General features: G+C 28.6%; 2 protein-coding genes and 1 long non-coding RNA gene across 13 annotated transcripts in view; 2 read left to right on the top strand and 1 right to left on the bottom strand.

Moving 5' to 3' along the window:
- The window catches only part of LOC127289356 (28S ribosomal protein S31, mitochondrial), a 271,935-nt gene that overhangs the window by 105,967 nt on the left and 152,605 nt on the right, over positions 1-13,363 (top strand). The gene's annotated exons all lie outside the window — the stretch shown is intronic.
- Positions 1-13,363, top strand: part of LOC127289355 (RNA-binding protein Musashi homolog Rbp6) — a 999,297-nt gene that overhangs the window by 973,169 nt on the left and 12,765 nt on the right. For 8 of the 11 annotated variants that reach the window (XM_051317240.1, XM_051317237.1, XM_051317238.1 and 5 more), the window contains 2 exons: positions 3,558-3,656; positions 4,377-4,442. The exons of 1 other annotated variant lie outside the window; for it this stretch is intronic. In XM_051317240.1, coding sequence (XP_051173197.1) covers positions 3,558-3,656; positions 4,377-4,442 — 165 coding nt within the window. The remainder of the gene's footprint in view (positions 1-3,557; positions 3,657-4,376; positions 4,443-13,363) is intronic. 2 more of the 11 variants (XM_051317242.1, XM_051317241.1) reach the window with 1 other exon arrangement.
- Positions 5,686-13,363, bottom strand: part of LOC127289366 (uncharacterized) — a 51,111-nt gene continuing 43,433 nt past the window's right edge. The window contains exon 3 of the long non-coding RNA XR_007844155.1: positions 5,686-5,852. This is a non-coding gene — a long non-coding RNA (uncharacterized LOC127289366). The remainder of the gene's footprint in view (positions 5,853-13,363) is intronic.

Below are 13,363 nucleotides of genomic sequence, written 5' to 3'. Positions count from 1 at the left end.
GAGTAGCATCTTGATTATAGTGGATAATATAACCATATTTTTTGTAACATCTTTGATAGTACCGAGTAGCATAATGATGGTACAGGATAACATCTACTTTTAACCATCTTTAGATCATAAGATCTTACCATCTATTTCTCTCCGTGTGTGCGAATTTTCTATTAATTTTTAATTTATTTTATATAGTAATTAATTTAACAATTTCGCATATAATATATCGCATTCCTTTTTCAATTATATATATATATATATATATATATATTTTAGACATCTCCACAGAATTTCAGATCAATTATATCAATATTTTAAAATTGAAGTTTCAGACACAGTGACAATGACGTCATCATGAAAATTTTGTGAAGAACTCAAAAATAGTATAAGGATCCGTTATCATGTACCAAAGTATATTAATATTTTGACTGAAAATTTATTTTTAAAAAATTGTATATTTAGAGGGAAATTATACTAAAATCGTTTTAGCCGACATATATTGAATTTTTTTCTCAAATGTGGAGTTTTTTAAAAATAAATTTTTTGTCAAAATATTAAGCACATAAAAATGATTTCTTTTGAGTTTATCGCAAAATTTTAGCTCAAACTATATCAAATATTATTTTGCGAGAAAACTTACGGAAATATTTACATGCGTGGCAATCATAACCATCACATGAATAAATAAATTAACTTATTTCCGTAAATTTTTGGATATAAAATTCCAACTAAATTGATAACATGGAAATATTACAAGTCTTGGATGATTATTATTTGAGAAAAGCCTATATATATATATATATATATATAGATCCAAGGGTCTTTCACTCCTCAACCTGCAAGTTCCATCCGATTTCTCGATATAAGAAAATTCGCGTTATATTTTTTGCCCCTAGGGATGAATGCGCGTCTTGAAAAAGGGCGTAAAGGAGTCTGCAGGATTTCGCGCATCCGCCACCCTTATCCAGAGTCTCAATCGCGTTTACGTCAGCTGGAAGTTCACTCGAAATAGATGAACTCTTGGCCTACATCCCTCTTTATATCCATGTTCCTCGTTTCGTGGCGGTTTACCATCATCATGAGAAAAAAAAAACTTGGACGTTTTATATTAAACATGTTCATGTATAAATGTAAAAGCACGCGCGAATTACTTCTTTTTTATACAAAGATGATGATCATTTCAACAAAAAAAAAAAAAAAGAAATGTATGTATACATAAAATGATGAGCAACAAGTTTATATATACAATTATCTTTCATAAGAATCAGCATTACAAGTTTAGTTCAGTTTGAAAATCGAGTTTTTCCCATTTCCTGAAAAAGCTATAATCCAAACCCTATATACTGAAAACAAATAGAGAAAGGAGAAAATTACTCCCGGCAGATTTATCACTCTCTGTAGATTCCGAACTTCCGGTACGAAACTGACCGCCCCTTCTTCTCATCCCCATGAAAACCCAACTGTACAAATCACGTCCAACCACTATTTATGTTTCGTATTCTTCCCCTTGGAATTTAATAAATTTAACAAGCTCGTTTAATTTAACTATTAATTGAAAAGCTCTTTCTTCCGCTCCTGAGAATGTCTGCACACAATATATTTGAAACAACTATATGTTTATTGTCCTACAAAAAAAGATTTCCACTATACAGATATATATATATACATAATAGTAAAATGTCAATATTCACATGTGCGAGAATGTTACAATTTTTATTCCCCTCGGATATTTGAACTTTTGTAAATTGGGAACCACTGATACTGTTTCTGGTTTATGTTACTCCGGGGCCATAAAAGTCGAGAATCACTGATGCAGTTTGAAATTTTATTTTCACAAACATTTCAAACTTTTATACTATACTTTAATAACAACCTGGTTTGTCTGTTTTTTTTTTTTTAAATTTTTTCTGACCTTATTTTTTTTATTATTTGCTTAATTGTAATTGGCTGGAATTTTTAGATATAAATAAATGATTTGAAATGTTGTTTGTCAAATAATTTGGCAAACAAATCTTTCACAGAGAGAGAGAGAGAGAGAGAGAGAGAGAGAAAGAGAGAGCGCGCGCAACTATAACCCGTTGAATGTATATTGGAACCCGCATTGAATCCCGTACTTCCGCTTACAACCCCGTCGATAGAGACGGCCCATGCCATTAAGCGCCATGATACCCCCATACAAATCACGTCCATTCGCAATTTATGGTCCGTTCACCCTGCCTTATCGCGTTATCAGCACTGGCATAGAGCTTTGGTTACATGGATCCTTCCAATGAAAATCCGCTTTTCCCAGCATTGCATTGCTGGGATACCAATGACTTCATTTTCTTTGTTTCTCACTTCGTGTATTTATTTACATGTATATATATACTTCATTCACTCTAATTTTTAAAACTCTCTCTTCTTTTTTGTCCTTTATTTTTGTGATACGTTCGTGTCATTTTGGGCTTACTTTCATTTATGGCGTATCCCAGGTGTAGTGATCAAGGTACAACAAATTTTTTCTCCGATCACGCTTAAACTCGAGACATTTATATATAGTACTCATAGACGTTAATTTTTGGTAAAAATATTTTTTCATTTAGTTCAATATTTTTCGAGGGGTGAGGGAGGGTGAAAGTTGTGGGGTTTTACGGTACACCGCATGTTTTAATAATTTTTTTTTTTTTAACATCAAAATAAATTTTTTTTATTAATATCAGTTGCGAAAGCTTTTTTGATGCTCTTTCGATTGGCAATATGCATTTTTGAAAAAAAAAATTTTTTTTTGACTATAAAAATGAAACTTAAAAATGAATTTGAATTTTTTGGGGTGAAAGGTACGATTTTTTTTTTTTAATCGAAAGCTGAGGTTTTACTATTTTTCAATATTTAAACATTCTTATCCCATTTTTTCAAATATATATTTGTGTAGGAGAAAACCTCAGCTTTCGATTAAAAAAAAATAATTACATTTTTAGTTAAAATCAAAAATTCTTTTCCTACATTCAAAACAAAAAAAGGAAGCATTATAAATATACTTATACTCTGCCTTATAAAAGAATAATTTTAATCCATTATTTCTCCTGCTGCTTCAAAAAAAAAAAAAAAAAAAAAAAAAACAACACACTTTAAATATTACAACAATATTAATAAGTTATCAGTTATTCAATTTAATTGTTCTTTTAGAAAAATTTTACTTTTTGATCCCAATCAGGAGAGAAAATTTGTAAAAGTTATTTCATTTTCTGTAAAAACGTCGCAATGATCAATTTTTTATTTTCAGAAAAAAAAATTGAAAAATTTAATTTTACTTTTTGAAAAGCAGAATTCCCCTTTGTAAAAATAAAATTTTATTTTCTAAAAATAATAACGAGTATTAAAATACTATTTTCTATTATACTATTTTAAAGTATAATTTTTGTATTCGACAATAATATTCTCCCATGTATTTTATAAATTTATTCATAAAAGTGAAATTTAATTTTAACTTTTTAAAAATTTCATTTTCATTCTTTTAATAATTTTTTTATATTCATTTAATTTTTTTTGAGTTCCTCTCTGAGAATTTTTTTTTCCATTAATACCAGGAGTGCCGTCAGTTTTCTACCAGGAAACCGGATCTGTGGGCTACTTGTATTCAAAAGGACCGGTCCAACATTTCCAAAGGGCTGCTCTACGAGAGAAATGTATGAATTTGAGGTTCATTAGTTGACAGACAGATTTTTATGTATTTGCATTTAACATTCATTTTAAATATATACCTCACATCCATTTTTTTTCTATATCTCACGATATTCATACATTTCTTTCTTCTCAATTTTTAATATTACGAATTTTCAAATTTTTTATGAAAAATAATTAATTTTTGAAAAGAAAAATTTTATACAACGAACGTCCAAACTATTTTTTGACAAAAAAATTACTTCTTCACTGTATACAAACATAAATACTAGAAAAAAAAACTTTTTAGGTATATCATTATCAGATATTTATTTTCCATGTCACAAATTAATCCTCATTGCATGAGAACTAACTAATTCAGATTTAGAGAGTAGGTACCGCGAAATTGTTTGTAAAATTTTAAGTAGAATTATGAACACTTCTAAAAAAAAGGATTAATTTTCCGCCCCCTACCAAAAAAAGAGTTATTAAAATGCAATAATAAAAGAAGGAAAAAAAATAATATTTATGGATATATTAATTTAAGTCGGTTAAAACCCATTATGAGAAAAGCAACACATTGGTCATAAGTTGAAATTTTATGTTGTATAATCGGGGTATAATTTTTTTTTTTTTTTTATTAACACGTGAAACTATTATATGAAGAGAAGGGTCAACAGTATTATAATATTTAAAAAAAAAAAATTGCGTGTAAGAACAATTGTGATCAGAGCTTTGTGTTACAGTGGATCTCACCAATGGACAGCTCACCCCGAACAACAACACACCCTTGCTCACGCAAGCTCTGTCTGGTATGTTTAACATTTTCCATTCGCAAAAAAAAGTATATACAAACGCTTTCTTTCGTTGCCTTCTTTATATATTTTCACAAATATTAAAAAAAAAATAAAAAATGGTCGAGAATTTTTCTATGAAAGAATCACATTTTTCCAATAATAGACAGTTAATCAATTTACATTTAATAAATTCCAAAGAAGAACCTTTTATTTTAATAATTCATAATAACTGTCAATATTTTTTACATTTTGCTTTATATTCTGTAAATTTTTAATGAAAACTTCTTTTTGTAATTTAATATAATACGTCACGTCAAAGTTTGGAGGTTAGAGTGAAAATAACAGTTAATGACTACGTATAACTGGCAATGTTGTATTAATTTCAATATTACAGTGTAAAATGTAAAAAAACCAAATATAACCTAAAAATTAGACATTTTAATAATAATAATAATAACCATTTTCACTTAAGGGTATGTGGGCAAAGGACGTTTTTTTTGTGGTTTGTAACTTTATGTGAAATAAAAAATGATTTCGGCTTAAAATTTTGGAAAAATGATTTTATTTGGTACAAGGAATCTCGCTGTTCTACTCATTTACTAAAACTTCACGCAAAAATAATAAAAATAAAGCAATAAATAGTAAAATAATGTATTTAATCGTAGTTCATTGAGTGGCCACTTGCTCGAATTGGCGCTGTTTACTGGAGCACTGACACACTCAAGCAACGTCTGTTGCGCCGCCATGTTTCTTTTCATTTTCGCTAAAAAATGCCAATTTTTAAACTTCATTTTTTAATAATTTAACGCAAAATTATGTATTTTTCGGAGAACAGCGAGATTCCTTGTACCCAAATCTATCATCCCTCAAAATTTTAAACAAAATTCTTTTCTGATTTTAGAGTGAAACGTTTACTACCAAAACACATTTTTCCATACTAGGTCACGTGGGAGGTTCCCACATACCCTTAAATGTTAATTTCAATGATATTAATATTAACCCTTAGACTGTAAGATGGTTTTTGACCTACGTTGATTGTAATCATGGGTCACTCGTGTCCGACGCTTTAAAAAGTGCTTTAAAAAATTGGACGAAATTCGTAATATAACATTAACTATCCTAGAATAACGATCAATCATTATATTGCTGAAATGTTCATTTGTTTAAATAATATATTTGTTTAAGGGGAGGGTAAGGTTAATTCGATGAAAAAATGCATATTTTTACGAATTTTTTTTTTGGCTATATACAGAAAGAGTTAATATATATTTATTAAATTTTTATATAATAGTACAACATTTGAACAGTATTTCACCAAATTTTCATTGCAAAATATTGAGAATTGATCGAGTGACAGTACATTTCCTCTGGCTCCCCCAAAAATAGTTATTTTGCGGTGTTCACTGTAACTCGCAATAGAATCATCTAAAACAAAAAAATCAAAATGTATTTGTTAAGGGAGATGTTTTTCTAGGGATCCCTGCACGGAGAGAAAAATCTGCCTTTTATAGTACACGGAGAAAAAAGATTTCTTTTATAAAGTAACTTTTACTACTTTCAGAGTAAAACTGGACCAACTCGAAGTTTCTGCGCATCTCTGGCAATTTTTACTCCAAAAATAGTAAAATTTATTATTTCTGTAGTAAATTTTACTGTTTCCGTAGTAAGTTTTACTATTTCTAGAGTAAATTTTACTATTTTTGGAGTAAAAATTGCCAGAGATGCGCAGAAACTTCGAGTTGGTCCAGTTTTACTCTGAAAGTAGTAAAAATTACTTTTTCTTTTTCTCCGTGTATGAAATAGATTGCTGCTATTTTTCTTTAAACTTTTCATACTAATAGAGCAAAGATTTGAGAATTTTTAGCATGAAACTTGTCTATGCTAATAAAGTTTGTCATATAGCCTCTTATTACATACTTATTATACTTTTAATCCAACGGCGCCATGCGAAGATCGCACATAACATCATCCTACTATTTTTGCATAAGTTCTATGCTTTTTCGGGGATAGACTCTTGCAACTGGCGATTAGGCCACGCCCACCTTTACTTAATTGGAACTGCCCTAATCGCCAGTTGCAAGAGTCTATCCCCGAAAAAGCATAGAACTTATGCAAAAATAGTAGGATGATGTTATGTGCGATCTTCGCATGGCGCCGTTGGATTAAAAGTATAATAAGTATGTAATAAGAGGCTATATGACAAACTTTATTAGCATAGACAAGTTTCATGCTAAAAAGACATACGATTGTACTATAATTACTCAAATTTCATGCCTATATAGCATAGAAAATTTCTGTGCATTAAATGTAAACCTTTCTATACTATAAAAGGCAGATTTTTCTCTCCGTGTGGGAGGTTTTTTTTTTATTTTTCAATTTTTTGTAGCACATTGAAACCAAAGACCCGATTTTCTCTATAAAAGAATCGGCCAATTTGTTATTGTAATATTAGTAATTTTTTGATAAAATTGCTTTGATTAATTTTTACACCATTTCTTACTTTGGGGTTTTTGAGGTCGGCGATTACAAATCCGATGTCATTTTTTTAAAATTCAAAATGTCTGATTCAATATGGCGAACGAAAGTTCGAAAATTTTAGAAATTTATAAAATAATTAGACGGGAGTTTTTAGCGTCGTTGATTTAAAAAATCTTAAGTCAGGCTTTAAAAATACAAAATGTTTTTTTATTTAAAGATTACAAATTTTATACTGAAACTGTAATCATAGTGCTGTAAAAAAAGTGATATTTACACACGTCAGTGAAGTTCACAACGTTTATGATCAACGTACGAGAAGAAAAAATATTTTTCTATGCAAATTATTATTATTATTTTTGATCTACAAATTTTTTTGCAACAATTCTTGATCAATAATTTATTGACAAAAAATTTGTAGGCAAAAAAAAGATTAGTTATTACCGACGTATTTACACTTTAAATCTGAATCAGTGACTATTTTACGATTTTCAATTCAGTAGACGAGTTTTCTTTGATGAATCAGTGGAATTTCATTGACAATCAATGGTTTTTACTGATTCTCAGTGAAATTTTTACTGATTCAGATTTAGAGTGTAAAGGTAATAAAAAATTGCAAGGAAACTATATCAATTTCAAACAAAATCGCCCACCATATTGGATCAGTCATTTCAAATTTTTAGTATCTTATCTTATTTACATTTAGAGACCATAAAAACTCTTATATTGATGTGACATAAAGTTTACAACAGTGTAAATATCAATTTATAATTACTTTTGAATTTTGAAATTTGACATGCAGTCACTAAAATGTAAATATCTAAGTCAAATGGTTAGATATGGTTATGAAACTTAACCTTAGCAATTTTTAATGGTGTGAAAAGTATATGTAATATGAAAGTGGTTTTATATAACGGCTTTCAACACCTCATACTTTTGCTACTCTTTAATTAATTTTTTTAACTAATCAAAGCAATGTATTTCCAATATAAGTTTACATATCTTAATATGGATCTAAATTCAGATATGATTGATCAATTTGATAAAGAAATAACTGTAGTTTTTAGTTTAAAAAGTCTATTTGCCATTCGGTAAATAATTTTAACTGAGATTGACAACTTTTTATGTTAGATTTTAGTTGTTATAATAAAGTGTTTTAATTTTCGGTGTTGCTTATACCAGTTTTCTTTTGTTTCAGTATGTTTATTGATTTAGCAATTACAATTTCTATCTAAATATATCATCAGGAATGTATTACAAGTATTGTAAAGTAATTTAAAAAATATAAAAATTTTGACTTTTGTCCAGCTTGATTTGCGATTTGGACTACACTACACATGTCTAGTCTAGTTATATTATACATAGAGATCAGTTGGCTGGTAATTTGTGTAATAATTTTACTTAAAACGAACATGAAATATCAATATTTCGACAAAGGACAAAGTAAATTGAATTATTTTTATACCAAAATACTAAATATACAGATTCGAATAAAAAATTGATTGTCCTCTACTTTCTTTCAGTCAGTTGAATATATCGACAAAAAACATGGAGAAAGAAGTGATCTGCAGTTTGAAAGCTACAGTAACAAGATCCTTGAAATTCAAAGGGTTCCCCCCTCCCCCCGACCCGACTTTAAGACAGAACTTTACTATAACTTTGAAGGATTATGTGAAATGCATTAGAGTTCCTCGGAGAGAACGTATGTACGAAGATATTTCGAAGAAGGATACAATGTGGAGTTCCGCAACGCCGACAGCGAAATAGAACGCCTTGTTCCTTCCTTCTTCTTCTTTTTTTTCTCTTCTTTCACCCTCCACATTCTGCAATCCAAGCCATATACAATATATATATATATATATACAACCCATCCCTGCCGCCGTCCGCAATCTCCTCTCAAATAAATCAAACTTTTGAATCACGCCAACCTCCTTCCGTTTACCTCGGTTGTGCACCCCCTCTGGCACCAGCAGAAAACTTTGTAACTGGCCGGCATTGTCAAGAGTTTAAAAGCTGAATGGGTTTTTAGATTGTACGACGCCCTAGCGTTCGGTTTGTCATTGGACCGTCTTCGCCTACTTTCTCTATACCTTGCGCCATTTCCTGTTAGTCGACGAGTTTCAAATTCTTCCCTTGCTTCCGCTCTCTTCTCGTCTGGTGACGTCGATAAATCTCTAAGAAACGTCTTTGCGAAAACTTGTATATGTGCATTTAACTTACCTCACACAAGACTTCTTAAATTTGCTTTCTACTTCGTTTCTTGTCATTCTATTATATATATATAGTTAAGTGTCACATCTTTTTATGTATATAGTATAATCATATTGCACTTTTTTTTCTACATAATAAAAACTTAGGCACAAAATTATCTGGCTACCTGGATCAATTTTATCGTTTCTAATGAATAGTCACATGGCAGTTGGGAAAACCTTAATATTTAATTTACCGATTTGTTGTATTTATTAAATTAAGTAAACAATATTTTTAGGTTAGGAACTGTGAATTGACAGGCATGAGTAAGTCTTCAGTCGCATGATGGCGCGAATGCAGAATGCAAAGCAGAAAATAATGAGAGTGAAAAGGATAGCTATATCTTTCTATCTCTTCTGTACTCATGGTTTTCTGCATTGCATTCTACATTCGCGCCGTACTGAAACTGCATCCTAACATAAAACAAAAAATTAAAGGCGCTCTCACACCTTTTTGGCTGCATGCAGGTTATCATGGCAACGCATGAGAGTGAGTGCGACAGAAAATTTGAATATTCAAAATTTCTATCTCACTCACACCCATGCGTTGCTATGGTAACCTGCAGGCAGACAAAAAGGTGTGAGTGCGCCATAACGGCGCTACTGTTTGAAAACTAAAGATAATGGCGCGAAATTCAAAAGATGTGAAAATAAAACAATATTTTATGAAATTGGTTAAAAATATCTTAATAAAAATAAAAAAAAAAAAAAACTTATTCCACAAATTCAAATTTTTCCTACTTTAATAGTAATAGTGGATTTTTTTTAAAAATCTGTAACGTCCCGTGTATATTTTAAGCATATAAATGTTCAAATAAGATTAGTTTAGGTAAAATTAGAATTTTAAGTGTTTCTCACACTTCGTCGCTGTTTTGAACGTATATTTCTAAACAAACTACAAGTGTAAATAATCTTAAATTAAATAAAAGATATCAGAACGTTCTCTTCAAGAAAACAATTATTTCTAAAACGTCTAAAATTCTCAAAACCTTAAGCTCAAAATCAACAGTTCCGAAAATTAAAATAGAGAAGAATTGTATTTTGAAGATATCATTCTGATATCTCCTGTAAATAAAGTCAGCATAGTTGAATAATCTAGCGTAACTATCTAAATATCCCGAGCACCGATGCACTCTTGCAAACAACAAGACCTAACTATTTTTTATGTAAAGTATGAGAATGAGTGATTTAATTATAAATAATGAATAATAATTGTTTAAATGTTTAAATTTTATTGTTAATTAACTTTAATTAATTTTGATTTCTTTAATTAGATTTAATTATTTAAAATATTTCAAATTTTTATTAAAAATTAATTATTTCATTGTGTATAATTGTTTATAAATATTATTTAAACATTTGAATTATTATTACTCATTTTTGATTATTATTAATTTTTAATTCAATTATTTTAAATTACTTTTTAAACGTGTTAGAATAATTTTATTAAATATAAAGAATATTCTATACTTTTATAATAAAAATTAAATTAACAAACAAATTAAACAATTTTAAATAAATTTTAATTATTTTTAATTATTCAAATTAATTTTTAATCATTAATTAACAATTTAAGTATACAAAATTCTTTATATTTTAAAACTTTAATAATTAATTATATTTTATTGTTAAAAATTATTGTTAATAACTTTTTAACTAATAATATTAATATTCATAATGTTTAAATTAATTTTTAATATTAATAATGTGAAAATTATGAAAAACTCAGAAATTGGTTGGAAAACTGAATTTTGGCTCCATCTCTTGAAAACGGTCAAAACTTTAAGCCCCTTCCACTTGAAAACTCCCCTAATTCAAGTACGCCCACGCAACTTCTTATCTCTCAAGGCTGGGCCTGAAGGGCCCAATACCGTCACTGACCTAACCAGTTTTTTCCCCATTTTCTTTCCTTGGATCCAATCCTTGTAATTTCCCAACCTCTTTTTCCTCCACTTTAAGACCCATTATTTTAAAACATAGTTCCATCCCTAAAAATAGGTAGGGACAATGATATAAAAATACGAACCCCGTTTAGAAGTCAGTCACAAAAAACAGTCACAAGAATTCTAAAAAAACTACTTCTTCCTCAAATTCTTCTTCAAGTTCAAGTTCAAGTTCAAGTTCAAGTTCAAGTTCAAGTTCAAGTTCAATTAATTTTCATTTTTTTCTAACAATTTTCTAAGTGTTAAATTTAAATTGTATTAAAAATTTCCACGATTCAAGCCAAAAATTCAACACTTTTTCAACCAATTTCCGAGTCTACAAGTGCCAATTTGTTTAAATAAAAGTAAGTTTTATATTAAAATTGCTGTCTAACTTTCATCTAAATCTTTTTCTTGTCATCTCTAAATAATTCCGAAGAATATTAATGCGTTAATCGTGTTCTTATTTCTTCAATTTCCTTGTCGTATTTTTGTATTTACCATAATTTTCATTACCTTACCTAAGGATTTTAATGCGTTTATCGCGTAATTATTCCTTTAATTTCCCCGCGAAAATCCCTATTTACATATATTGATCAATTTGAATCGTTCCCGAGTTAGTGGACGCAAGTCTATAGACTCGAAACATAAAATAAGAGAATATTTCCGAATATTCTCTGAAATTTATACTTGCGTTATGCATCCGACGTAACAAATCATTATTAATATAAAAAACCGTGAAACGACTTTTGACGTTAAAATTTAAAAAAATTAATTTTTTAAAATAAATTCTTATAAACAAATAGAAAAAAAAATCGAAAATTACGTGCAAGAAATAGATAATAATAACTAATAAAACATACATAACATTCCAATACTTTTCACCCAATTTATTATGAAAATGAGGCGCATGATTAACCCATAAAAATCATCAGTTAAAATTTCCATTTAAAGTATATTAATAGATATAATTATTTTTTAGACGAATTTTTATTTTTCGAATTAACATTTGACAGAATTTCTTTTTAAACAAATTTTTACTTAACAGAATTCTTATATATATCGAATTTTTATTGTACGGAATTCTTAAAATGCCGAATTTTTATTTAGCCGAAATTGCAAATGGTCCAACAAACAATAGACAACAAAATTTCCGCTCGATATTTAAAATTCACCAATCAAAATTTGTCAAGAAAATCGTGATTGGTGGATTTTAAAAATCGCGCCGAAATTTTTCTGTCGATTTTTTATTCGAACATTTGCAATTTTGGTTAAATAAAAATTCGGTGTTTTAAGAATTCTACCAAATAAAAATTCTTTAAAAAAGAATTCCTGACAAATGTTAATTAAAAAAATGAAAATTCGTCTAAAAAATAATTATATCTAATAAAATTGTTGAAAATTAAAATCCTAACAAATGATTTTTATGGGACAATTATACGTCTCATAAAAATATTGATCAAATATTGATAGTTTTCAATGTTTTAAAAATGGTTTAAAGTTTATTATTATTAATTATTATTTACCCTAATTAGAAATATGTGTCCTGACGCGGTGAAAGGGACCTTATGATTAAATAAATCGATTTTTATTTTTTTATACCAATCGATAGTTTTTGAGTTGCTTTTTCATTTCCAACAATTAAAATTTGTCTCCTTCAAATACTTATTGTGTTATATAGCTTTAAACATAAGTACTTTTCCGCGTATTCTCGGGCGCCTCGTGGCTACTGCAAAACCACTACCACTGCTCACCACTACGACGCTACCCTCGTATATCGGTGAGCGTGTTTCCTTCGTGCATCTTCGGCTCTACCATTTCTTGTCTCTCCCCACTAGTTCTAAGCTCTGATGTATACATTGCGCTGGGCCCGGAAAATGGATTTATCTCATATTAAAGCCAGTAAAATTGCAATAAACAATTTATTAGATTTTCATTATTTTAATAATGTATAATAATAATAATAATTTATATTTTAAATTCAAGACATATAACTTATTTATACAGCAAAAGTAATGTTATTTTTACTGTTGTAAGAAAAGTAAAAATTGAAAATTTCTCTGTTGATAAAATAAATAATAAAAATTAATTTTATTTGATAACAACGATTTTCAGAGAATTAATAAATAATTATTAAAAAAATGTTTAAACATTGTCAAAAAGGGGTTTCGTAAATTTCTTCTCATCTTTAAAGGATAAAGTATTTCGAGTTGGCATTTGGAGGAATAATAGAGGAATATTATTTTTGCAATAATATTGTGAGGAAATTATTTTATTAAAGATTTAAAGT

This window comes from Leptopilina boulardi, unplaced genomic scaffold (genome assembly GCF_019393585.1).
Source record: "Leptopilina boulardi isolate dan_hultmark-lab unplaced genomic scaffold, ZJU_Lbou_2.1 LbouV2_408, whole genome shotgun sequence".
Lineage (NCBI taxonomy): Eukaryota > Metazoa > Arthropoda > Insecta > Hymenoptera > Figitidae > Leptopilina > Leptopilina boulardi.
Note: the sequence above shows the minus strand (reverse complement) of the source record. Positions and strands in the feature narration are given on the sequence as shown.